This window comes from Rhipicephalus sanguineus, chromosome 7 (assembly GCF_013339695.2).
Source record: "Rhipicephalus sanguineus isolate Rsan-2018 chromosome 7, BIME_Rsan_1.4, whole genome shotgun sequence".
In the NCBI taxonomy this organism is placed as follows: Eukaryota; Metazoa; Arthropoda; class Arachnida; order Ixodida; family Ixodidae; genus Rhipicephalus; species Rhipicephalus sanguineus.
In genome coordinates, this window is record NC_051182.1 from 51,620,872 (window position 1) to 51,648,868 (window position 27,997).

A 27,997-nucleotide genomic window follows, 5' to 3' on the forward strand; every position below is an offset into this window, starting at 1 on the left:
CTTTCGCTAAATTTTGTGTCACGCTGTTACTTTCTTTGTCAAGTGGAGATCCAACTCGCCTAAACGCTCATGTCATTAAATGTCACTTAATTATTTCGCAGGATTGTAAATGTTAGCAGCATGAGCCGACATGTGAACAAGATTTCCTATTCTGATCTCGATACAGTGTTTTATGCTGAAGCATAACAATGACGTACGAAGCTTCCACTGTTGACTTCATATTGTATACAACCATCGATGAAACTGATTTCTAAATGTTCACACCGCATTCAAGTTTTCGAAAGGGACGAGTCAAATAGAGGCAAAGGGCGCTCTTTGCCTCTGTTTGTCTCGTTCCTTCCGAAACAATATTTGCGCTGTTGACATTTAGAAATGAATCTGCATCAACTTGCCCAAGCGTCAACCCTTCGAAACTGGGTGATACGATTCAGAAAACACTGAGCTCACCATTTTGACTAACGAGTTTTGAACGTACTGAAATTGTGTTCGCAAACACACACAAATGGTCAAAATTATATGTAAAGCTTCAAGACTGTCACTAATCGAGCTTTATTCTTCATTACATCTCACCCAATCATCACATCCATTATAGTGAGTGATTCTCATGTAAATTATATCAGTCCAGCTTGCTCGAAATCAAGAAAACCGAACCTGAACTCAGCCAGCTAGTCAGAATACAACTTACAAAAATTTTACCAAACGAACCTAATGCGGCTCTAAAGCCAAAATAATATAAATTTCGACGATTTCCAATCCATGGGCAAGTCTCAGTGGGCGCTAAAGTTGGGATACTTGGTATCATCAGATAATCAAAGGATAGCGCGAAACAAAGCACTTACGAACCAGACTATTTATTGACATCGGTTACACTCATAGGCGTTTCTACCAGGGGGATAAGGGGGCACTAGCCCGCCCCCCCGCCCGTCTCCACCGAGGAATGTTTAGGGGGCGGAGCATCCCCAGTTTCTACAGCGGTTACGGTCAGCTGCGTGCTGGGAAACCACGAACTGAGGCGAAGTTTTCCTTCAGCACAGCAATCCCGTAATTATATTATGAAATGTTTCCTATGCTTCTGCTGAGAAGATTGTCCTCTGTTCATAGCGGGTATAATCAAAACAGGACAAAAGGAACAAGCACTTAGAAAGAGTGGACGCAGCACGAGCGCTGGCTTTCAAATGAAGATTTTTTTGAATGAGTACCTTAAAATAATATTATAGCGCAAAATTTCCTTATCCCGAAGAGCGACTAATGGCTGACTAACTCACTTATCACCTGCCTTCTGCATTGCTAGTGATTATGGCTCATAAGGACTGACCGTTTCTACCTAGAGGCGGCGCTGCCATCGTTATTTTCGAGTCAAGCTGGCGGTGAGTGGAGAGACGTTCAAGAATACGAGGGCTACACACGGTCGCCAGGCTGGTATTCCACGAAGCGTCACCGAACTGTGTAGCGGCGGGTGTCGGTCGTTCGCTGATTATTGGTGCGTAGGTGGGCGAGTTGTCGGGCATCCGCGCGCCGAAGGTCGAACGCAACGCACAAGTTGTGCTCGCCACTGACGGTCTGCAGCATGGCGTCGAGCGTCGTGGAGGGCCTCCTTCCGTAAACTAGCTACAGCGGCATCATGCGCGTTCTTTCTTGCCGTGCCGTGTTGTACCGAATGTCATGTTCCGAAGGCTCGCGTCCCATGCCTTGTGTTGGATATCGACGAACATGGCCCGCATGTCGGCGATGGTCTTATTTGGACGCTCGGTGAGGCCACCAGTCTGTGGGTCGTAGGCGGTGGTACGGCGGTGGCTTGTCTAGGTTTACCCGAGATAGCCTGGGTTAGGTCATCAGGAGAGGCCACTGTCGGTGATGAGGACCTCTGGGCGCCATGACGAATGACAATGCTCTCAACGAGGAACTGGGCTACCCCGGCGGTACTTCCTTTAGCCGGTGTCCTGGTCTCGGCGTAGCGGTAGCGGGTGAGGTGGTCCGTCCGTGGGTACGAAGATCCATTTTCGCCGGACGTCAACGTTGGAATTGGCCCCAGCAAGTCCATCCCGGTCCGCTGGAAGGGCCTACAGGGTGGGTGTATTGGCTGAAAAAATCCCCTGGCCTTCTCGGCGGTGTCTTGCGTCGCTTACTTCCCGACATGTCTTCATGTAACGAGTGACGTCAGTGGTAAGGCGTGGCCAGTAGTACTTTCTTGTATCCTCGCGAGTGTGCGGAAAATATCGAGTAACCAGCCGTCCGGTCGTCGTGCAGGGCCTACAGAATTTCTGTCCGCAGTGCCGAGGATACAGCGAGAAGGTACCTGGCACGGCCAGCGAGTTCTTCTCGCGGCCCAGCCGCAAGAAAAAGAATGACACCAACACTCGTCTGAATAGCTTGGTACACGGTGGTCTTTCCTGCCAAGTAATCTGCCAGGCTTCTCAGTTCCGAGTCTCTTCGCTGTTTTTCGGCGAAGTCGTCGGCCTTATGGGTTCCAAAGCTGTCTAGTCGAGATTGTCATACACGGCGGGATCAACTGGTCTGCAAAAGAAGCAGTCGGAGTCAGAGTGCTCATTTCCGTACTTGTAAACACCGGTAATGTCGAATGCTTGAAGTCTCAGACTCCATCGTGCAAGGCGACCTTAATGCTTTTTCAAGTTAGGTAGGCAACACAAGGCACGTTGGTCGCTCCAACTTTCAAGGGCCTACCGTCGAGGTGCGGGCAAAGATTGGCGTAGCCTAGATGACGGCAGACACCCCCTATCTATTGTGGAATATTTGGCTTTCGCCTAGGATGGAGACCGGCTAGCATACAGAAGAGCTTGGGTGGGGGCTAGTTGGAACATACTGTAGAAAATTTTTTAGCGTGCACAAGTTGAGGACGAAAAAACATGGACAACACAGACGAAGCGCATCTAACAGCTGAATTTATTGAAACAAGAAGGTCAAAAAGGAGAAGAATAAAGACGTAACATACGAAAGAAAGGCACTGTAGACAAACCACGCATGAGCCAACTCGGTGCTATCTATGCAGTGAAACACTGCATAGATTCCTTAACCTGCGGGGCATCTTACATAGGGCAGACGGGCAGTTGCCTGAACAAAAGGCTTCAGGAACACAAGATTTGTGTAGTATGGTTGCAATCGAAGGGAATCTCGCTCAGCACTGCTCTGATTGTAAATGTAACCCAAATTTCAGGGACACTTCCATTGTGCGCACAGCGGGACAAAAAAACAACTATCATTGAAGCTTACAGTATGATGTCGGGGATGTTGGCGCATGCGTTAGCTCCCCATCTATAGCACTCACGGAAAGACAAGTGTCATGTTTAGCGACACAAATATTAATGTAATCGGAGCATAAGTGACCTCAGTGTACAGACGTAAAGTTTGAATTAGATTTATGCACGTGTTTCACTGCATAGATAGCACCGATGCTTGGCTCATGCGTGGTTTGCCTACAGTGCCCTTTTCTTTCGTATGTTACGTCTTTTATTCCTCTCTTTTTGACCTTCTTGTTTCAATAATTCAGTTGTTAGATGCGCTTCGTCTGTGTTGTCCATGTTTTTTCGTCCTCAACTTTGCAGCGCTAAAAAAATTTTTCTACGGCTTGCATAGCCGACACGCCTTTCCAGTCCATCAGTCCTGTGCACAACGACGGCGCCGAGCCCTACGCTGCTTGCGCCGGTGTGGATTAGGTATCAGCGTATTCGTCGAAATGAGCAAGTATCGGAGGCGTTTGCAGGTGTCCTTTCAGTTCTTGAATGCCGTGACTTGCGCCGTGTCCCACTTGAACTCGATGTCGGTCTTAGTTTAATAAGTGGCTCCTCGATGCATGTAATGTTTTTGACAAACCGCCTGTAATAGGCACACAGGCCCAGAAGTCGACACGCAGCCTTCGTGTCAGTGGGTGGCGGGAATGTAGCGATTGCAGCTGCCTTCTGCGGGTGAGGGCGGACTCTAGAGTTGCTGATGACGTGTCCTAGGAAGAGAACGAAAGTTCGTTAGAGAGTTCGTTATGGCGTCACATAGGCCGAGTCAAATGTACTATCTCTTTCCACGTGTTTTTGTGAACTTATATTTATGTGTACGCTGAATATAAAAACCAGTTGAAGTTTGCGCTCGTGCTGTAACACAGTGTCCTGTGTACTTTGTAGCGTCTCCCTACCGTAAGCGCATCACGAAGCCAAGCCAGGAAGAGAACTCTTCGCACGCGTATCGGCTGTTTTCCAGTTTCAGTGCTTCAGGCACTAAGGTCCTCCAGAGGACCTTATGCCTGAAGCACTGTTCCAAGGCGTTGAAGGTATTCGTCAGAGTTGGGAACGAAGATGACGACGTCATCCAGGTAGACAAGGCGAGTCTGCCACTTTATACAGCCAGCACTTTGTAAATAACGCGCTGTGACATCGCAGGCGCCGAGCAAAAACCAAATGCCATGACCTTGAACGCAAACAGGGCGTCCGTCATTAGAAAGGCTGCCTTCTCACGGTCTCTCTCGTCGATTTCGTTTTACCAGGAGCCCGTCCTGAGGTCCATCGCAGAAAAGTAGTTAGCGTTTCAAAGTCAATCCAAGGCGTCCTCTATCCGTGGATGGGATATACGTCCTTCCTCGTGATTTTGTTCAGGCACAGAAACGCAAAAAAACGCAAAGCTCCATCCAGAAACGCAAAGTTCTATCCTTCTTCATGAAGACTATTGGTAATGCGTTCGGACTCCTGGAAGGCTGTATAATGTTATCCTGCAGCATTTCGTCGATTTGTACCTCGACCACGCTGATGGAGTGGCTGAGCATTTTCTTCCGTTATGATGCGGTATCATACACCAACAAGCGCTTGTCGGACCCGCGATGAGGAGAAGAAACAGGCCTTGTATTCCAGCAGAAGGCATCGCAGCTGTTCCTTTTGGAGAGTGGGAAGACTTGGTGACGTCGAAGGAAGGTTAGGTATTGCGATCATCATTGTAGTTTCGTGAGATCCTGAAAAGGCAAATGCACCGCTTACGGCCACGATGAAGCCATTCTTCGTGCCCCTGCTCAGGTGTCTGCACTTTTGCATGAAATTCGTTAGCATCACGCTTCCTTTTCCTTCATACAGCCGAGCAATGCCTCTCGCGACGCAAATGTCACGGTCTAGCAGCAAACGCTGATCTCTCTCGATGACACGCTCTATGTCTTCAGCTATTTAGATGCCGATGGTAAGCATGACGCTGGAGCGAGGTGGTGACTTGATCCTCAAGCACATTCAGGGCACGTTGACATCGGTTCTATCAGCGTTGTCGCTTTGTCCGACGATAGAGTTTTCGACTTGGTTCTTAAGTCGATGACGGCGCCGTGTTGGTATAAGAAGTCCACGCCAAGTATGACATACCTGGAGCATTGTTGCAAGATTACGAAGCTTGCAGGACAAGTCCGATTATCGATGGTTACTCTTGCTGTGCAGACTCCAGACGACCTTGTTAGATGGCATCAAGCGGTTCGGATTTTGGGGCCTTCCCAGGCGAAACCAACTATCTTTAACTTCTAGGTGAACGGTGGCATAGACGGTTCGAGTGTCGCCGAGATGGGTGACAATGTGGCTGTCGATGAGCATGTCGACATCGCTAGTTGGTCGTCTTGCGTTACAATTAGGTCGCGCCGTCGGATCTCGCCTACGTGGGCTTGTTCCGTAGTTTCTTCGTGGTGTCGTCCGGTCTTCTTCCGCCTGTGAAGTTTCGTCAACGGGGCTCCATTCAGCATGTAGCGTGTTTTTAGGATTTCGTCACGGCGTCGTCGGTGGCGGAGCATCATCGGCATTTTGTCGTACAGCAACCGCACCTACATCGGTTGCTGCCCTTAGTTTTCCGGATAAGGTCTCGCGGATTGGCCCCGGGTAGGGCCGCTGTACTGCGGGTGTCGCTGAGGGAACCAGTAGCGCGTAGAGCACTGCACAGGCTCGGGCCTACCCAAAAACCCGAGCCCGAACCGGCCCGTGGGCTGGGCTAGACCGGGTACAGTAGTTTTCACTGCGGGCTCAGGTCGGGTCGGGCCTAAAGCTCCAGGCTTAGGGCCAGGCCCGGGTTTGGCGTGGCGGGCTCGGGTCGGGCCGAGCTTGGACTTTGCTCCGTCTTAAAGTGTCACTAAAGTGAAACAGTGAATCGGTTTAGACCGATAAAGTGTACTCTGAGAACCCGAACGTGAGTAATTTCATCATCATTGAGTTTATGAATAAACGTGAAAATCAAGGTCAAAGTTCCATTTTGAAATTTCGCGCTGGAATTTCCGCACGTGCGTCACGGATTTCAAACTGTATTCGTCGTGTTTTGGGGGCCTTGGCTCAACGAAATGTCCAGAAACTTGATATGTTAAGTCTGTTAAGGCACCTGAGAGGTCAATGTATTTCATTTTTACCCACTATAAACTATTGTCGCTACGCCAAGAGAGAGGTCGTAACGCACAGATCAGAGAAGAACAGCAGGTCGGAGTTTTTAATACCGCGCGCAGCGAGCTCTTCTTCTTTCTTCCTTTCTATCTTCTGCACGCAGCATATGCCCATTTGTGTTGTCGTCGTCTTTCTTATTGCATGCACGTGGCATTTGCCTCCCTCCGACAGAGGCATCGTCCCGATGCGCGACCTTGGCGCTCTACTTAGCAAAGCACGCACACATGTAGTGGAACCCACACAATACACGAGAGTTAGCTGGATAGGTACGGTTTCATCCGGACGACGTGGACGACTTTGGGTGAATGTTTCTGGCGACTGGAGATGCAATTAATGTCGGAACGACCTCGTAGTTCACGTCGTTCAAGCGTCGGGTGACTCTGTATGGCCCAAAGTATCGTCTGAGCAGTTTTGCACAAAGTCCGCGTCGGCGTATTGGTATCCAGACCCATACTTTGTCGCCTGGTGTGTAGCTAACGAATTTGTGTCGTAGGTCGTACCGTTTCGCATCTTGATGTTGTTGATGACAGATGCGCACGCGGGCAAGCTGTCTGGCTTCCTCGGCGCGCTGAGTAAGTTCTTCGGCGTATGTATGAATGTCGCCACACTCGTGCGGCAGCATAGCGTCCAACGTTGTCGTGACTTCGCGACCATGGATCAAACTGAACGGTGTCATGCCAGTAGTTTCTTGTCGAGCGGTATTATAAGCGAAGGTCACGTAAGGCAATATCTGATCCCAGTTTTCATGTTCAGTGTCGACGTACATGCAGAGCATGTATGTGAGGGTCTTATTAAGGCGCTCCGTTAGTCCATTTGTTTGGGGATGGTATGCAGTTGTTCTACGGTGAGCCGTACCGCTGAGCCTGAGAACCGACTCCAAAAGCTCTACGGTGAAGGCAGTTCCTCTGTCTGTGATCACAACTGTTGGGGCGCCTTGCCGAAGGACGACGTTTTCTATGTAGAACTGAGCCGCTTCTGCTGCTGTGCCCCGCTGCATAGCTTTAGTCTCCGCGTAGCGGGACAGGTAATCGGTGGCGACAATAATCCATCTGTTCCCCGCAGTAGAAGTTGGAAATGGGCCTGGGAAATCTATTCCAATGTGGGCGAATGGCTTGGCTGGTGCTTCGACTGGATGAAAGAGACCGGTTGGCTTGCCAGGGGCGCCTTGCGTCTTTGGCAGTCGGCACAAGTCTGCACGTGACGTTTAACGGCAGCAGGTGGCTTTGGCCAATAGTACTTGCTTCGCAGTCGGCACATGTCGGGGTAGCTTTGGCCAATAGTACTTGCTTCGCAGTCGGCACAATGTCCGGGTGTAGCCTAGGTGACCAGAAGTGGCTTCATCATGGCACGCGTTCAGAATTTCTTTTCTAAGTGATTCAGGCACGACGAGCAAGTACGCGCTGCCGGTGGGAGAAAAGTTTTTCTTGTACAGAACATTGTTCCGCAAGCAAAAAGACGGCAGTCCTCTGGCAAATACTCGCGGCGCGTCATTGCATCGTCCTTCTAAGAAATCATGAGCGGTAATAGCTCTGGGTCGCCGCGCTGCTCTTGTGCAATGGTGGCCGTGTTGACGACTCCAAGAATGCAGCGTCCATGCTTTCGTCATCAATAGCGGCAGGCTCGACAGGCGACCGCGAGAGACAATCGGCGTCAGTATGCTTCTTCCGGATTTATAAATAATGGTCATGTCAAACTCTTGAAGCTCAGACTCCAGCGCGCCAAACGGTCAGATGGGTCTTTCAGGTTAGTAAGCCAGCAAAGAGAATGGTGATCGCTGACAACCTTGATGAGCGGCCGTACAAATATGGACGAAATTTAATACCGCCCACACCACGGCGAGGCACTCCTCGGTTGTCGAGTAGTTCTCCTCCGTGCGAGAGAGAGAGCTGCTGGCGTACGCTATTGCTTTTTCAGAGCGGTCTTGCCACTGCACGAGCACGGCACCCAGACCACATTGCTGGCGTCGGTTTGGAGTGCTGTAGGGGCTTCCTGGTCGAAGTGCGCAAGAACTGGTGGTGTTTACAAGCGTTGACGTAGTTCGTTAAATGCCATTTGCTCCTTTTCGGCCCAAAGGAAGGGAACGTCCTCTCGTGTGAGTGGTTCAATGGCGCTGCAATAGATGAAAAGTCCGCGATGAATCGGCGGTAATAGGCGCACAGCCCTAAGAAGCGCCTCACTGCTTTTTTGTCTTGTGGTGCAGGAAACTTTGCCACAGCGTCTATTTTGTCCAGGTCAGGTGAACACCCTCGTGACTGACGACGTGGCCTAGGAAGCTGAGTTCACTGAAACCGAAGTGGCATTTTTCCGGCTTTAACGTCAGGCCAGCCGAGCGTATAGCTTGGAGAACTGCGCATAGCCGGCTTAGGTGTTCCTCGAACGTTGCTGAAAATACAATAACGTCGTCTAGATAGACCAAGCATGTTTGCCACTTCAGGCCTGACAGCACGGTGTCCATTAGACGCTGAAAAGTGGCTGGCGCTGAGCATAACCCGAATGGAAGCACCTTAAATTCGTAAAGACCATCGGGTGTCACAAAGGCAGTTTTTTCACGATCTCTCTCGTCGACCTCTATCTGCCAATAGCCGCTTCGCAGGTCCATGGATGAAAAGTAGCGCGCATGCCGCAGCCTATCAAGCGAATCGTCTATGCGTGGCAGCGGATAGACGTCTTTCTTCGTGACTTGGTTTAACTTGCGGTAATCTATGCAGAAGCGCAAGGTGCCGTCTTTCTTTTTTACCAAAACCACAGGGGATGCCCAAGGACTTTTCGAAGGCTGTATGACGTCATCCTCGAGCATCTTCTGTACTTGTTTTGAATCTCCTCGCGTTCTTTCGGAGCCACACGGTAGGGATTTTGTCGGATTGGTCGCGTGTTATCTTCAGTAATTATTCGATGCTTGTCAATGGTGTTTGCTTGACCTTTGACGTAGACGAAAAGCAATCTGGAACTGGTGTATCAATTCCAATAGGCGTTTCCTATCTGATGGCGACAGCGTAGAGGAGACGTCGACAGATAAAGGAGTCGAGGCAGGGTCAGTCGCGTCGTCCGGTTGCAAAGCGAAACAATGCCTTGCTTGGTCTATGTCGTCGTAGTAAGCAATTGCGGTGCCCTTCGGGATGTGACGGCGCTCGTTGCTGAAGTTCGTGAGGAGCACTTCTGCCTGCCTCAGTCAGTGCAAAGACGCCTCTCGCGATGGAAACGCCTTGCATAAGCAACAGCGTAACTATTTGCTCTGCTATCACATCCTTATGGCATTGCCTTTCACATTGACACCGACACAAGGCAGCAGGATCTCGGCGGGAGCGTTACATCGTCGGCTACTCGCAAACGCCCGTGTGGTTCGTCAATGGTGGAGTCGACATATGGATGTGCTGAAAACGTCACCATACGTCTGGGATGTTGATGACGGCGCCGTGATCTTGCAGAAAATCCATGCCCAAAATGAGCTCTGTACACACTCTGGCAAAATGACAAAAGAGGCGACGAAGCTAGAATTACCGATGAGGAGCCGAGCGGTGCATTTACCCGTGGGAGTCATTAGGTGACCCCAGCACTTCTTATGTGCGGCCCTGTCCACGGTGTCTTGACCTTACGAAGGCGGTTGGCGAGCTCTTGCCGCATAATCGAGAAGTCAGCGCCTGTGTCAACCAGTGCTGTCACATGATGTCCGTCTACGAGCATACTGACATCTGCCCGTACGACTTCGTCGGCATTAGCATTCGTCGTTGTCGTCGTCGTCATATCGTCTTTGTTCGGCGGTAGGGGGGACTTTTCGGCGTCTCGACGATTGGCAACCTTGCCCCCGGAGGTCGCAGCAATTAGTTTCCCCGGCTTGGGCTAGGGGACGGCCTCTGGCGACGTCAGCGTAGCTCTGGTGGTTCGGGGAAAGTCTGACGCACAGGTGACGGAGATTTCCAGCGACGACGTGGTGAAGTTACTTGGCTGGTCGGCAGGCGATCACCATCGTTGGCTCGATGGTCTTCAATGCCAAAAGATGCGGGGCGAGAAAAGTTGCCAAACCCAGCATCTCGATGATGGCAGTAGCGGAGAATGTGGCCTGGTTCCCCGCAGTGGAAGCAAAGGGGTCGACGATCGGCCGTTCGCCACAAGTCGGTTCTGCGAACTGGTGGTCGTCTCACAGAATCCCGTTGCCACCAAGGCAAGGCAGCGGACCGTGGCTGGAAGGGCCGTGGCTGGAAGGGCGCTGCCTCAGGTGTGGGCGAAGGCCGACGAATCACATCAGCATAACTCAATGGACGTGGCTCAGGACATGGTGCGGGTGATGTGAACGCATGCCTAAACTCCTGGCGCACGATTTCGGCAACAGAAGCTACTGGTGGATCGGTGGAAGGAACGCCAAGGGCACGAAGTTCCTCACGCAGTATTTCCCTGATCATCTGTCGTAGGGAACTTTCGCAAACGGCAGCGTTCTGAGCCGCAGCGCTTACTGGCGTGTGGCTGGGCAGGCGGTCGTAGTGGCGGCATCGTTGTTGCAGTGCCCGCTCGATGACAGTCGCCTTTTTTATGAATTCGTCTACTGTTGGTGGATTTCGTACGAGGCCCGCGAGAGAGAGAAATAAAACTTTTATTTGTGAAGGCCTCAAGGATTATCCTCGTCGGGTGGAGCCCTTAGTTCAGGGCCCCATTGGCTCGCGCCACACAACGTGCCCGCTGGATCAGCCGACGCTGCTCCTGCGGCTCTGAGCTGGTCAGCGCAGTCTCCCAAGAGGATTGTGAGGGTGAAGGAATAGGGCGGCAGCCCGGTGGTTGTGGACACTCCCAGGTGCAGTGATACACCGTGGGCTTCGCTCCACAATAGGGACAGTATGAGGGATATTGTGTGGGTGGAAGAGATGAAGGATGTAAAGGCAGGGGAATGAATTAGTCTGAAGCTGCCGCCAGGCAACAGCGTCTTCTCGGTTGAGTGATTTGTGTGGTGGTGGGAAGTACATGCGGCTTCGTCGGTCGTAGGGTTGTAGCGTTTCAGTGTAGTTGAGTGGTGCTGTTGGTGCATCGTCTGGATTGGACAGCTCTTCCGATGGCGCCCGGTTTGTGAGCTCTCGAGCTACCGCATTAGCGCGAAAAGTGGTTCCTTTACTCCCCGCATCAGATGACGCACCTTCTTCGACTCAGGCATGTCAGGGTCAGCCCGGCGGAACAGACGGGCCATATCCTTTGCGAACATGGCTGCGGTTTTGTTAGGTTTTTTTCACGCGGGCTTCAATCAGTTGCTGTGCGTGATTCCGTCGGTCTGAGCTCAGGAATGTTTCGAGCAGCTTCTGGCGGAAATTGTCCCAAGTTTGGAAAGTGGCCGCCCTGTTTTCGTACCATGTACGAGCGCTATCTCCAGCGCGAAATAGGCACGGCCAAGCTTTTCTGTTCGCTCCAGCGATTGAGCAACAGCTACCCGTTCAAACTGTTCGAGCCAGTCCTCGACATCCTCATACGCTTCCCGCGGAAAACTTCGGGAACGCGAGGATGCTCAAGTGTCACCTGGGATGGAAAGAGATCCGCCGACGTTGTAGGTGCTGCCATGCTGATAAGAGGAGGGACAGCCGAGAACTTCGGGCTTAGGCCTAGTAGGCGCCGGCTGAATCGGTGCACTGGAGTCGTGACGAGAGGTTGAGTCTCCGGACTGGGCGTACGGGTCCGAATCAGGCTTTCCTGCATCAGATTGCAGGGTCCAGCACCTCCACCAGTGTCACGACGTCAAGAGAGAGGTCGTAACGCACAGATCAAGAGAAGAACAGCAGGTCGGAGTTTTTAATACCGCGCGCAGCGAGCTCTTCTTCTTTCTTCCTTTCTATCTTCTGCACGCAGCATATGCCAATTTGTGTTGCCGTCGTCTTCCTTATTGCATGCACGTGGCAATATGTTACAGATGGCTATGGTAGGTTGTAGAAAGCGGACGGTCACCAATGGCACTACGGACAAAGCCCAGCGCCAACGCTGCTTCGCATCTAAAAAAACGCCAGGTCTGCGCCGAACGCGCCCCATAGTAAAATCGAAAGCTGGAAGAGTGAGCGGCCTTTCTAGGGGCCGTTCTAATTTCCCTCGGGGCAAGTAAGAGAATTACACATGCAAGCTACCCACTACTTCTCAAATCATTATTTTTGTGAAGTAGGGATGTACCCACTATGCCATTCTTCGTCTTTCTGCGGATAAGCGAGACACCCGCTACCCATCTGTAAGGCCTTATGTGCATTTTGTTGTTGCCGTATGTGGCTTATGACAATGAAAGATTATGGCTGAACAATTTGTAGTTGATGGGGAACCTATATTGCGCACTGGTTGCGAAATTAGGACTGTGTGACGCCTCGTAGTTATTTTATTCTTCTACCCCACTATATTACATAAGTTAACGTGACTCCTTGCTCGACCTGGCGCCTGTATAGGGTCTTTTACAGCGAAAGCTGTAATGGGATCACAACCACAACCGTTCTTGGCGCCGTAGTTTGCCGTCGCAGCCAGTGTTTGTAACCGCTATCGCGTAAAAAAATGAAATAGGAAAAATATCCAGGATGGAACCTGGTTCGAACTTGCGCCCTCTGCGTGTCAATCCAGTATTCTACCACAGAGCCATGCCGTGTGCTTGAAATTACTTTGAAAAAGACCTTATACAGGCAACCTTATACATCGGATAGCATCCACATCAACCTATGTGATATGGCGTGGTAGAAGTGTAAAATAACAACCAGGCGCCCCAAAACGCGAATTCTGTAAGCAGGCGTCACACTGCGAAATGTCAACCGGCTGGGTCATTGAATGCTTCCAACCCATTACAAAGGGCTCAGCCATAATTTTCGTGGTCACAAGGCACAGCATCAACGAAGTTCACTTATTGCATTACAGGTGTGTAGTGGGTACCACAGTTCTCTGTAGATTGACGAAAAATGGCATAGTAGGTGCTTACGTACTCCGCAAAAGCTATGATTTTTAGCGTAGGGGGTACCTGACAATCGTGCTTGTATTGTTGCCAAGGAAGCCCATGAGGCCCCCATGATCCTTTTCCTCAGGGCTTCATAAAGTTCTTTCCCTCTCTGTCTTTCTCACGTTAACGTATCTAACATAGCATGGTACAAGACTAAAATAACGGCCGGGCATCACACGATGCGAATTTAGTACCTAGTGGGTCGTTTAAAACTTTCAACCCATTACAAAGGCTGCAGCCATAAATCTTGATCGTCATCAGCCGCCGCACCAACACAGTGCGCATCATGCAGAAGACACATGTTGCGGGTATCTTGCCTCTCCTCAGAAGAGTGATGCCCAGCGTGGAAGTTCCGCAAGTGTCCTTCTCCGCATCTCTTCCTTGCGATAGCCCCAAAGCCTCCTGGGGAGGTTGAAGTCGTCCACTATTACCCGAGAGGACTGGGAGGCGGCCCTGCTCGGCTGCCAGGACCTTCCGGCCCAAAAACCATGCCCCGCGTGTCGGGACAGCGGTCACGACCAATGGGGTCCCTGACTAGGGACTCCACCTGGTATTGTAAGGGAGCTCACCCACTAGGGGCTGGCTTCCCGAACAACCTCTCTGTATAAACAGCTTAATAAAAGTTTATTGCTACTATTACTACTCCGCAGAATGATGAATAATGGCGTAGTGGGTGTTTCTAAACTTGACAAAAATAATTATTCATGGCGTAGTGGGTACCTTGCAAGTGTACTTGTACTAGTAGCCCCAAGGGAGTTTACAACGGGCTCTAGAAATGCTGCTCTTTCAGCTTTCTCTGTGACTGTGCTGCGCTTTCTGCGGAGGCCTGGCGTTCTTGCATAGGAATGTCAAGCGCCAGCGTGGCTCTGTGATGGAATACTCGACTGCCGCTCAGAGGGCCCGTGTTCAAATCTCATCCGGTCCTGGGCATTTTTTTTTCTCATTTCATTTTTGTTATTTAACGCGATAGCGCTTACGGACAACTGCGGCACCGTTGTTTGGATCTCGTAACAGCTTTCGCTGTAAAATGTAGAGCGAGAGAAATTTGCATGCTCCTCTGTATTGGAAGCGCCATAAATTTTGGGACAGTTTTTTGGAAAAGGTTTTGCATTTTACTTGGCATAAAGAAATAAGAGATTACAGATGAGCAAATATTTCAATAGGGTCATTTGACAGATGTTTTGCGGAAGAATCGGCCGCATAATAGAACGTTCTGAGAACCTTTATCTTCATTTATAGTTAACACACCGTCCTACATTACCTGGCAGCAATGACTATGCAATAGTTACCTGTCAAGAAATACGAGACATGAGCCACGCCACACACCTCACGCCCTGCTTCTGTAGTGGCAAGCTGGGGACTGCACTGACGAATCAGAGTCACATCTAATTATATTGCCACAAGGCTTCTGAAGTTCTGTGTGCCTTTAATAAATGAATCGCAGAGTACCTGGCTCTTGGATAGTGCGTCCGTCCGGGCTGGCTCTCGAGCAGTGCAGAGGCGCGCCGTCCTCTTTTGGGCTAGAACACTTGCATTCGACCCTTTGCATGCAGGTTGCATTAACCCCACTTCCAGAAAAAGAATGTATCATGGCCCGATCCTGTAACAAAGGCGCGTGAAAAGAAAAGAAAATACGAAAACGCCGATCAAGTAGAAATACGAAGTGAAAATACGAAATGAAGAATGTCACGATGCCAACGTCAATGAACAATAAAATGAGTTCACAATATGAATGAATTGAACGAAAAAAAAATTGCCGAAGCTTGCACTAAGCCGCACAAGGCTTGAAGCAGCGAAACCGGACGATTCTGAAGACTAATCTTGTTGTTGTTGTTGCAGTGGCTGGGCAGATGATGAATCTGCCGAGCCACTGCAGGCACTGCTGGGCACTCCTGCTTTTAAAAGCACTAGTGTTTTGGGCAGGGGCGGGACAAAGAACAAAAGGGAAATTTTAGACGTTTTTACATAAAGAAACGGGGTAATGACTGTGTAAGTGACACGTTAGAGTATCTATCTGACAAAGATATTATCTTCCTGAACGCGGTTATGCTAGCTAAGTTTTTTCGATTATTTTTTGTTTTAGGTGAAGCATGGTTGCTCACGCATGCGCAAAGCGGTTGCCGGTGGGTTTAAATAAGCCTTTCAAGCTCGGTTTTCTGTTCACCTGTAAGTGCCAGCCTGTCCCGTCGACTTCTTTTGGCTGTGTCCTGTGTTTTCTCGTGGTTTTTATCATTTGTGTCCACTAGACCGTTTCTAACTTTCTATCTAGTGTCTCCTGCTCACTACACATGCGCACAGCCTCAAACGCCACCTACGAGTGATTGACACGAGCGACTTCGGGAAGAAGCCCAGCTCGCTGTTTGGCTCTGCGCAAATGATGTAATCGCTTGCGTCGTGGTGCGTTGCCGATGTGGGCGTGGTCCGAACAACGGGCTACGCCTGCACATCTGCGCGGCGGATAAGGGTGGCGAGACCGAGTGAGAAACCGAAACGAGCCGCTATGGTTCTTTTATCTCCTTTAACTTCTTTATCACGCCACATATTAGCAAATGTCTTGCGGCAGCATGTGCACATTATACAAGTGCGCAGTTATCTCTTCATCGCAAAATTTTAGACTGCGCGTATCTTTACTTACCCTTTTAGGTTCATTGTAGTCTATGTGCGAATAATCTCTGATATTTAGTCATCCGTCCTTGAACATGCCGCACATGTGCTCACCTTTCTGGGTCAAACTTTTCTGGCTCATTCCAGTATTCTTGATCATGGTGCAGCTGGTACGCAGGCACCATGACGGAGGTTCCTTTCTTGATGACGTATTTTCCGTAACGATAGTCTTCGTCCGCGCACCGCGTCGTAAATCTGTGACAACGATTGATTTATTGGTAAAAACGTAAATATGCAACGGGGAGGCATATTCACACGACATTCGGTACTGTCTACGCGGTGACATGTTCTGTGCCACACCCTGGCCGGTTGAAAGCTCTCTGCTATCTGCCAGTTATGATCTCCTGTAGCACAGCATCGCCAGTTTTACCTCTTAGCTCACTGCGTAGTTATTCTGTTTTTGTTTGCTTTATTTCAATACGCGCGGTGCATTAAAAAGCCGTGGAGCTTGACGAAGAAACTCTTTCCCCATTTCAAATGGTTCATATCGCTTCGGTCTGTTGAGCGAGTACTCTGGCCAGTAACGACAACTTCACTGTCCTTTAAGGCTAAGTTTGTTCGATATACAGGTACGCGCATGAATAAGCTTCAGCTTCGTGAAGTGGGAACATGACACATTAGGCTCGCTGAATACCAAAATGTTTGAACTTATTTCGAACTAACACATTCGAAAAGTACATCATTTTAGCCACATAGTGCCCAACATCTATCGAAGCCCTACTCGCTACAAGTTCGTTGTACACAGGTCTGAAGCAAATTTTGACACTTTTAATTTTGTCATTGATAGTTTCATGTTCTACTCATCAATTTTATTTATTAACAAGTTTTTAAAAGGCATATTTTAGTGGACTATAGTGGTAACACATAATGAGCAGGGACATGTTGAGAGCGTATTGAAAGTTCTCACGTGATTGTTGGCGGGTACATACGCATGGTCTCCGATATGACTTGGTTCGAGTAAGGAAGCGTAGTGAGAGTGAGCAGAGATAGGTGGTCTCCCTGCTGAAAGAAACATCAAAAAGGAGCAAACGGCACATCAGTCAGCATGTCAGCAGATACGGCGACAAAGATTGTGACAATCTGCCTTTTTCATTTTCATGTGTTGCCCTCTGGCGCTTTGCTGGCTTTGGTTGGGGGGGGGGGGGCGGAGTTTGGCATTGTGATCCGGAATAACCGGGATCGCCGAAAGAAAGCCTCCGAGATTTCTCCAGGCGTCCGGAAAGCGTACTGCACACTTCGCGCATTTTCCGCTATGAGGAAAAGACGCGAAATGTTTGTGATTGGTGACTTGGTGCAGATCCTATTCAATGACGTAAGTTTTACTGAGCCGTTAATATAAAAAGTATAGGCGCTAATAGATAAACCACAGATTAAAGAAAGAAGTTAAACAGCCAAATGATAGTAACTCCTGATATACGCTGTTATATGCGTAGTCCATATTGAGCTAGAAGTGTACATGCGCCTGAGAAATCAGGAAAAAAACCACAGCCGAAAACGAAAGCAAGACGACGTGGAAATCAGAAGGCTCCGAGTTGTTTGTGTTTCCCGTCTCGGCGCTCTTACCTTTCCCTATCGGGTGTGATATGAGTTCATAAAACGTTAACTCTAGCGCCATGTTTCAACTTTATACTCACAGATCAAGCTGCGTATTAAGACACTGCTTCCAGTGAAATAATACACTGGCTAATGCTGACTGTCATCCGCTGAGTACTTCACCGACAGCATCTGGATCACTCATAGGTTGTGCAGGGCGAATTGGTTTCCCAAATATATCCTTTTTAGCATGTCTCCTACAAGTTTTATTCTAACGCCTGTGACCTTACTTTAATAACCCCACGTAACAAGCGGCCGTGTTCTGATGCGTTTCCCTTCCCCTTACGCATATTCCCTTTCTCTCACCTACCAACCGGTTGTATTTCCTGCGCAATATGTACTTGCAATATAAAGTTACTCGAATTTTTTCGCTTAAAGGACAGCGGTAACTAATTCGTCTTTCAACATGTGACAACTTCTGCCTTGTGCGGGCCAGCGGATCCTTATTTTCGCCTAAATTTCGCTTTCGCGAACATGCTGCACTCTTAATAATAATATCTTGGGTTTAACGTCCCAAAACCACGATATGATTATGAAGGACGCCGTAGTGGAGGGCTCCGGAAAATTCGACCACCTGGGGTTCTTTAACGTGCACCTAAATCTAAGTACACGGGCCTCAAACATTTTCGCCTCCATCGAAAATGCATGCTGCACTGTTAGTTATGGGACAACATATACATAGGCTTGCACATATTCTAGGGCCTAGTTGCCAATCGTAGGGTCTTTTTCTTTCGCCAGACGTTTCGTAACCAGACGCTTATTCATGCGGCTTATTTCGCCTGAAACTGGAGCAAATAACACCACTTGATCAGGCATGACTGCTTCGTACTGAAGCAAATCGACACACTACGCCGTTTCAGCAGTCATATGGTTGGCGCAAGGTTGGCGCAACATGGTTGGCGCAAGGCTGCAAGGTGCCAGTGGTATGGCGAGCCTGCCCTACAGCCACACTAGTCACATGCAGCTCATACAATGTCTAAAACAATAACAGGAAAAATAACTCCAACCTCCTCCCTAAGCCGACGTGAAGGACAGGGATTCCATATATTACCGCAAAGTTGAGATTATAGCCTACAATAACCTCGAGTCTTCCCTAACACAAATCTATACATCTATATCTAGATATTTCTTTTCAGAACTTCCAGAAGCGTTGTTAGATGACTTTTCATCATCCTACATATGTACGATTACTTCGTTTCGCCCATCATAAGGGTTAGCATCACCATCTGCGTTCCACATCGGAGAAGCGAAGTGGGCAAGGACATTTTGGTGAGCGCTAATGTGTACAATGTGATATACCGCTGACTGTGCCATTCAGTGGAAGGGCATAAACGTTCATGTGCCTATCATTGGGCGCAATCTTGTCAATCAACCATCGTGGTATTAACTATCACGGAATACTTTGAAATAAAGACAGCGTATTGACTGAACACACGAGGAGTACCACACAACAAGAGCTCCTGTGCCCAGTCCTCGCCTGTTCTTTTTTTTTTAATTAATGTACTATGGTGGCGCATGCTACTTTGAAGGAAACTAGCCCTTCAACAAGCCCTACTTTCATTTATTGCGGAGTAGTGTATTACGTAATATCGCAGAACCCTCTGCACTGCTGCACGATATAAACGAAATTACTCGACCAACACTCACTGCTCACGATTGAACTTAATATTTCGGGGGAAAAACAGCAACGCCCTAATTCAAGAACCTTGTCTCTTTCAAAACATGCGCTCATCGTATACGTGGCCACATGAAAGTACGTACGGCATATGCGGATTAAAAAATAATATAATAGTAGATCACCTCTTTTGCAAAAGCTTCAAGCCACCTCTTTCCTCATTCTCTGCTGCACCTCCGGGTATTACCCATGACGTAAAACCAGCTAGTCAGAACAACCCTCGTGGTGTCGTACCTGAGAAGTCAAAAAACGAAGACTCGAATGACACCACTAGTTGAGGGCAAATATTCCCTGGGAGCGACTCTTACCCTCCAACGAATACCGCAATGCAATTCGATGCCAGCTGGTTGAGTGTTTCTGGTGGCAGCGGAGCTTTGGAGAAAACAAAGAGACCTTAGTGAATGTACATGTGTATTGTTGGTATTCACTGCTTTACAATACCACATATATAGTCGTGCACTTTCAGATTGCCGAAAACTTGACTTTTCGTACAATGATCTATGACACAAGTTCAACTTTTATTGTTATAACCAAGCCTTCTCTAACTCTTCCCTAAATTAGTTTTAAATGTAAGTAAAGCATTCGTCTTAGCCTTCTCCTTTTTCTGTAAGCAGCTGTGAGTGTCAGGAGAGGAGCTTGGGCTTGTTTACACGTAATATTGAAACTAAAACTTATCTTATTCTCAGACAAACCAGCAACGTCAGATCAAGCAATCAATTTTTGCTTTCGATTCCCAAATTCTGTCTTGATGTCTGTGCTTATTCTTTTTTTTCCCGAACGATAAAAGAGTGGAACGATTTGTCAGTGTCTGTATTGACTTCAACGAGCACTGGAAGTTTTGAAGAGTGCATTAAAAATCTATTACAAAACTGATTATTGCTAGTGTTGTACGTACTCTGTCACGACGTTCGAAATTACATCATGTAGCTATTTCATATTGCATACCATATCACTGTCAGAGTGTCTGTCTGTATGTTTATTCTACACTTTCGGATTTTGTGTCTGAAAAATATGTATTTTTCTAGTTTTGTTTTCAGTATACAATGTTGTACTTCCTTCTTTGTCATGTGTTATCTGTAAATTCACTCTACCCACCCTGTTACGGCCATGACTATCCGTGATCGGCTCACCTTTGACCAAGTGACGATATCATCTGATGACGTGATCATGTTACGTCGCGTTATGTGACGTCCTGATTACGTCACAAATTTTTATAGCTGTGACGCCATGGTGACGTCATATTGTGACGTCATCACGTCCTGATTTTTTGCATTACTCGTGTTGACGCCGCTGACGCGGGACGCCGACGGTCAATTTTCCCATTTAAGCTTTTGCCTTAATAACCCAAAGTTAGAGGCAGGGATACAGAAGGCAAGACCAAGCAATCGCTACCATTCAACAAAGTTCACTTGAAACAACAGATACCTGTATGAAAACCAGCAGATGGTGAGGCTTAGTAAGATATAGGAGACATTAATTTTTACTGTTTTAAGTGTATTACAATAATTGTAATATAGATGGAAAGAAAGTAAAGTGAACGAAAGGACAACTTCCCGCCGGCAGTGCCGAATCTGCAACCTACGGATAACGTGCCCGATGCTCTACTAACTGAGCTACGGCGGCGGTAGTCCTCTCGTCTAGTTTATCGGGTATATATGCATGCAAATCCCGGGAGTTCTAGTGTTAGGTTAGGTCCCTGGCGGCAGCAAGCTGTCTTTCCGTCCACTTTACTTTCTTCACATGTATACCACAATTACTACAATACAATTAAAACAGCACAATTAACGTCCCCCTGTGCCTTCCTTGGCTTCACACTTTGCGTGTTTTCATTAAGGTTGCGTAAAACAACGAAACGAGCCGCCAAAATTTTCTTCTTTCATGCATACCTATGTACGCACAGGTATGTGCTTCCAATAAACAGTTCTTAAAAGTTAGCTTTTGTCTTGCCTTCTGTGTCCCAATCTCTAAATTTCCGCTACTCCACTGGCGCTACATTTAGTTTAATTGTGTTGCGACGATGCTGTAAAGCTCAGGCTTCGCGGCAAATATTCAGTTCAAAAGCAATTTCCCTACGCATGCGCTTGAGTTGTATTGCTGTGACAGGTTCGTTTAATAAAGCAAGTGGAATTAGTTGTGCAGTACTATTCTCGAATAAGAGACGGAGGTGAGCGTTTGATTTTTATAGAAATGAAAATATATTTGTACACACAAAGAAAAATAAGCGAAATGGAAACAGTAGAATCAACAAAAGGTAAGCTAACAAGCGTCAGCCTGACCACAACTACATAGAGTTCTCCTTAAACAAGGGAATCTTATCATAAGCCTCAAATCGTGCACGTCCACACGCTAACGTCGTCAGGAGAGTCCTGATGTGGAAACAGAGCGGTACGGCTCACCAACGGTCTGGGCAGACAAGCAGTCAGGTGAGGAGGACGCGGTGGTGGAAGTCTCCAAGCTCGGGCCCTCAGTCCGACGACTCACTTCCGCTCCCGGTGGATGCCGTCATCGGCGGTGCCGTCTCCCGCCCGAGCACCACAACCACGCCAAGCCGGGGCCTCAGCAAAAGCCACGCCGGTAGTATGGTCGCCAGGTCCGCGTGCACGCCTGCGCCGGCTAGGTGGACGCCTTCAGAGCCCGGGTACAAGCGCCCGACAAGCTCGCAGTCCGCACCCTAGCCACGTCCTTCGAACACCCCGCACAGCTCTTCTTCTCCCTCCTTTTCGGCGCAGTGGCTCTTGGCGATTTTCTTATTTTGCGTTTTTTTTCCCATGTTCCGATGTTCGGCGCGCTCGCGCAAGTAGCACGTTGTACGTCGTCCTCGTCGTTTTTGCTGCTCCAACCATCGGAAGCACCACACTCGCGCACTTCACTCATAACAAGAGTCCCCCTTTTGAAAGAGTTTGTTTTTCGGAGAAAAATAAACTGCAGTTCAGTGCGCGACAAATCACTAAGTGTCGTCCATACACAGAACACTCCTAACAAACAAAGAAAAAGAAAACAGGGAAGTAAGCTTGTGTTTAGGGAACTATTACAAGCTCACAGCCGGCTTATATACTCCGCCCAACATTTCAGAGCCTTTAATGTGTTTGACCCGAAATGAATATTCCTGCAATGCAAGGCTCCCCCGTAATATCCTGCTGTTCAGGTGTTTAGTTCTTAAGAGATACTGCAGTGGCTGGCGATTGCTTTGTACGACGAATTTGTTCCATAGAGAAAGGCATGATATTTCTCGATCGCCCAAACCAACGCCAGGCATTGCCGCTCGACTGAGGAGTATCTCTTTTCGCGAGGTTGAATTTGGCGACTGGCATACGACATCGGGTGGAGGATACTATCACATTCCTGCCTGGGCCAATACCACAGCTGTCTTGGACCTTGAAGCTAGGTAACGGCTTCTCAGATTCCTCTTCCTCCACGACGACAAAAGAGGACGTTTGGGGAAGCTCTTCTTGGCGGCGCTCTTCATATTTCTTCAGCACATTGATATGAAAGAGTTTTCTGCAGTGTCCTAGGTCCAGCCAATAGTCATAGTCGCTTTTCTTCCCTGTTACGGTAAACGGCCCTTTCCAGTTCATTAGTGACTTGTCATTGCTTGTTGGAAGCAGGATCAGAGCCCGATCGCCAGCTTTCAGTTCTCGTTGCTTGCTGCGGCGGTCGTAATACCTCTTCTGAGACTTCTGAGATATTTGCCCAGGGAATTTAGCTGGTGTCAATCTCCGCGAGCTCTTGGGTCCTGTTACTCCAACCAGAAGTGAACTTGGTCGGTTATATTCGGCCGCAGAATGAATCTCTCTCTTGCTGGATTCATCTCGAGAAGGAAGTTGCCAGCAGTCTTCAGGGTCATTGGCATCACGTGACCCAGGTACATTCCCTACTATGACATCGTATAGTGGCGATGCTATACACTTGACAATGGCCGTCCCGGAAAAGTAGGGAGATCTGATGTGCACCTCAGCCTCAGGGACTACAATGGCGCTCGCATCAGCCAGCCACAAAGTAGCCGTAGTGCCAGTGAACGCTTTATGTGGTACTAATGATTGGCGTACAACCAAAATGTTACTGCCCGGTGTCCCTTAGGACCCGTACCATTTGTCCATTGACTTCGCCTGGTAACACTGGCATGTGACAAGTATTACCCAGCGGTTGCGTCTTCACCGTGCCAATGACATCGTCACCTTGTTTTGACGCATTGCCATCGTCCGTGGGTTGTTCTGGAATAGTCTCGTCGTTAGGTAACAGCAAACAAGAGGTAGCTGACCTTGAAGTGTTGTTCCTTCTCACACAATCCTTAAAGTCATGGCCCGACTTCCGGCAGCATGTGCAATATAACTGCTTCGGCTTAGTACGACAGTCAGAAGCCTTGTGCCCTGTACGGCCACAAACGAAACATTGCACCTCTGCTCTTGGGCTCGAGGAACTGCTTCAGCCTTGACACTTGTGTCTTCACACTTATCCCGAACTGTTAAGAAGTTCTTCAATCGCTTTGCCTCCATGAAAATATCAGCCGCATCTGCCATGGCTTCCAGAGTCTTGCAGTTTCTTCTCCCGTAAGAAGAGCGCCAGCTGACTGTTGCAGTTGACCATGAATTGCTTGGCCACAATCAAGTCACGGATAGAATCGAAGTCCCTCCCTGTATGGGACATTTCTATCCATCGGTCAAAAAAACTTTGGAGTCTTGAGGCATACTGCCTTCCAGTTTCGCCGTCTTCAGGCTTGCTCTTCCGGAACTTCTCCCGGTAGCCTTCAGCCGTGAAGCGAAAACGCTGGAGCAAAGCCAACTTGACCTTGTCATACGATAGAGAATCGTCAGGCGACAATCGCCAAATACTTTCAGAGCCTCTCCGCTTAGCACAAGCTAAGAGCGGTTGCCCACTTTTCCCGTGGCCAGTCTTGACCTGTCGCCACTCTCTCAAATCTCTTCAGGTAGGCATCGAGATCATCTCGGTCCTCGTTAAAACCTGGTATAAGTTATGCGGGTTCACTACCGCAGACGCGCTCCTTTGGATACCAGAGTCAGCCACGGTAGGCTCCCCACACCGTCTCAGCTACTCTCAGGCGCAGTTGCAGCGTCCGTTCTTCTATCTCCAAGCGTCGCTGGCTTGCCTCTACGCTTTGGCCCTCCTTTTCTGCGACTTGAAGGCGCAGCTGTAAATTGCGGCCTTCTAGCTCGAGCTGTTCTTTCTTCGCGTCTCTCTCCGCCGCTCGTTCCTCGCGCGCTCGCGCTTCTCGCTCGTCGAAACATGCCTGCAACTCTGCTCCTTCCAAACCCCATGCGTTCTGCTAGCGCCATCAACTCTCGCGTGCTCATTTTGTTTTTTACCGTTACGAAAACCGAGAACTGGGTGTCAAACGCTCACGTCCTGTCGCGCGGACGGCAATTTGTGACAGGTTCGTTTAATAAAGCAAGTGGAATTAGTTGTGCAGTACTATTTCTCGAATAAGAGACGGAGGGTGAGCGTTTTGATTTTTTAGAGAAATGAAATATATTTGTACACACAAAGAAAAATAAGCGAAATGGAAACATAGAATCAACAAAAGGTTAAGCTAACAAGCGTCAGCCTGACCACAACTACATAGAGTTCTCCTTAACCAAGGGAATCTTATCATAAGCCTCAAATCGTGCACGTCCACCCGCTAACGTCGTCAGGAGAGTCCTGATGTGGGAAACAGAGCGGGTACGGGCCACCAAGCGGTCTGGGCGACAGACAAGCAGTCAGGTGAGGAGGACGCGGTGGTGGAAGTCTCCAAGCTCGGGCCCTCAGTCCGACGACTCACTTCCGCTTCCGGTGGATGCCGTCATCGGCGGTGCCGTCTCCCGCCCGAGAACCACAACCACGCCAGCCGGGGCCTCAGCAAAAAGCCACGCCGGTAGTATGGTCGCCAGGTCCGCGTGCCCGCCTGCGCCGGCTAGGTGGACGCCTTCAGAGCCCGGGTACAAGCGCCCGACAAGCTCGCAGTCCGCACCCTAGCCACGTCCTTCGAATACCCCGCGCAGCTCTTCTTCTCCCTCCTTTTCGGCGCAGTGGCTCTTGGCGATTTTCTTATTTTGCGCTTTTTTTCCCCATGTTCCGATGTTCGGCGCGCTCGCGCAAGTAGCACGTTGTACGTCCGTCCTCGTCGTTTTTGCTGCTCCAACCATCGGAAGCACCACACTCGCGCACTTCACTCATAACAATTGCACGATGTCTTTGAATATCCGCTCGGAGCACTGGTTGGAGAGTTTGAAAGCAACTGTATTCAGGTCAGCCACTGTTTGGCTGACAAATGAAATCGGTCAGATATGCCGCTGTCAATGCCGCACAGCGGCTCTTGCTATGCCACTTAACCATTTCAGCAGCATTTTTCGAAGGAGGCGAACATACTCGAGGGCCACGTACTAAGATTTAGGTGCACGTTAAAGAAGCCCAGATGGTCAAAATTTCCGGAGCCTTTCATAACGGTGTCGCTCATATATATGATCGTTTCGGAATGTTAAACCCCAACAATTATTAGCATTATTATTATTATTACTTAACCCTTTCAGACCCTACCTATGAAAAACTGTTCGTAAATGCGGCAACTCTGCACAGTTTAATTTCGAGGCATTCAATATTCATTGCAACAAAAGTATTGTCATAATACATTCACTTATGTGCTTTATAGCAATTGATCCTAGTTGAATTCTAACTAAAAACCTGGGTATCTTGAAGTAATTCATTCCCTATTTTTGCATAAACATAATCAAATCTCAGTCTAGGAACACAGTTTGCATTCGTTTTCAGTTATCTTCTTTTCGAGTAAAGCAAAGTTATACTTCTCACGTGGCTCGCGCAAACTGGCACGATGAACATATCGTCGCGCATTGTGGTGCCTTCAGCAAAATGATCATATGCAACTGTACACTGCACAGTGAAGTTAAATGAACGCAGATTTATTACACAGCAGGTTCAATTCATCGAAACCTCAATGTATCTTCCTACTTCTTAGCCACTAGCCGACACAATCAAGAAAAAAAAATTAGGCAGATTGCACTCAGTCTCACAAGGCTAGAGCAGAGGAGAACTGGTAGGCATTCGGCTGGTTCTGGTTTGAATAGGCGCACGTGCATTCACACGCCGATGCACCAAATGTTCCCGTGGTCACAATGTAAATCAGGAGTATTGGCTAGGTATCGATCGGCTTCGATTGGCAATCGCTTGGCAATCACAGCGCCAAGCAGCTTAATTACCGTAATTACTCTAATGAGCTTACTCAGGCTATTTAACCTAATTTGCACACTCGAGGCGTGGTCTCGATCATCTTGTATCCTAGGTCAACGTAGTCCTAAATATAACTTAATTATCCTAATAATATGATTAGCTTGCATGATTTAATATGCGTGTTCGAGGATTAGTCTCGATTAACAGGCATCCCTAGTCAACCTAGACTTAATTAGCTATTTAGCATAATTGGCACAAACTACCTAGGCTCAGAAGGCACTGAGATCGGGCTAGTTGGTACTGATTCATAGTGTCTGTAAGCGCGAAGGACACGTAACACAATCGAAGGACTCAGGACCTGGGCTCTGTCCTAACTAGTTTTAAAGGGGGATTAGCTCGGCTCAGCTTGCCGAGCACAGCATTACTGGGCACACCAGAATTTCAACTCGGCTTCATTATGATAATTAGAATCTGACCTAATTAGGTTAAATACGCTTATCTAATTAGGCATTACCATGTTCAGCTAGTTTTAATTAGCCTTCGCTATGGTTGAGATGGCTCAAATAGGCCACGCTATGCTATATCTCGCTTGACGTGGTCGCACCGGCATGATTAATTTCTCGTCTTCATCGCAAACCGGACAAACGCGTCCATACATCTCTGTGCTAAAAGAAGTGATGCACACACATTGTGCACAAATCGTCTCAAAGGCTTGATGATTCACTCTAGGAAGGCTAGGCCGTACGAAGAGGGCTGGTTGCCGTGGCGGGGGCCAGTTACAAGGTCTCACTGAATGGCTTGGACAAATAATTGAGGACAGGTGTTTTGAAGCCGAGGCCTACATTCATGTGAGCATACAAGCTCAGCACGTCAAATAGCGTGCCGTTGGTTGCTAGGTTAACTCAGAAATACTGCAATGAACTGGAAAATGCCGGGTTGAGAAACGAGCCAACTCAAAACAGACAACACTACCTGTAACAGGCATATGATTGGCTCCACATTCGCCCATATCACGCACATTCCGTCCGTGGAAGTATTTTTTAAGTTAATGTTGACACCTGGAGATGTTCCTGATGTGTTAAAGTAGTTATTTGAAACGTCTAGGGACGCCTTCGACATCTATTTAAAGCCTCTAATTATTATCAATATGTCATGGCCCGCATATATTTTTCCTCACGACGCCTACGAGATTGGGGTGTTCTTTGCCTGACATTTAGAATAAAATTCCGACTCGTACGTGAAGTCGAAAGATTCGGTGATACCTGTGCTCTCTCCTGGCATTTTATGCTTCCCAACATCAGAATCGTCAGCGTCGACCAGAGCGTCCAGAAGAATTTGGGCCATGTCCGGTACTCGAACCTGAAGAAAACAGTGTCACCATTATTATTGCTGTACACACACGTGTTGTATTATCTGTTGAAAAAAATAAAAATCCCAGATTCTCCACCACAGCGAAGCAATGAATGCAATAAAAAAAGATTGGAATATGAGTCAGGCTAGCAGCTAACTGTTTAAGATCTGATGTCGCGTAACGGTACCAAACGCTGGTGTAAGAGAATATGGCCG

General features: G+C 48.4%; 2 protein-coding genes and 1 long non-coding RNA gene across 3 annotated transcripts in view; all 3 read right to left on the reverse strand.

Annotated features, from left to right (window-relative positions):
- LOC125759287 (cytochrome P450 3A19-like) overlaps positions 1 to 16,739 on the reverse strand; it is a 40,112-nt gene extending 23,373 nt beyond the window's left edge. Inside the window, exon 1 of the mRNA XM_049417698.1 lies at positions 16,039 to 16,739. Coding sequence (XP_049273655.1) covers positions 16,039 to 16,109 — 71 coding nt within the window. The 5' untranslated portion in view covers positions 16,110 to 16,739. The remainder of the gene's footprint in view (positions 1 to 16,038) is intronic.
- The window catches only part of LOC119399439 (cytochrome P450 6a8), a 462,184-nt gene that overhangs the window by 359,059 nt on the left and 75,128 nt on the right, over positions 1 to 27,997 (reverse strand). The gene's annotated exons all lie outside the window — the stretch shown is intronic.
- LOC119399442 (uncharacterized) lies at positions 19,388 to 27,797 on the reverse strand. Its single transcript, XR_005184861.2, has 3 exons — positions 27,694 to 27,797; positions 19,561 to 19,624; positions 19,388 to 19,486 (listed from the first exon to the last, which is right to left on the reverse strand). It is a non-coding gene; the product is annotated as an uncharacterized LOC119399442 (long non-coding RNA).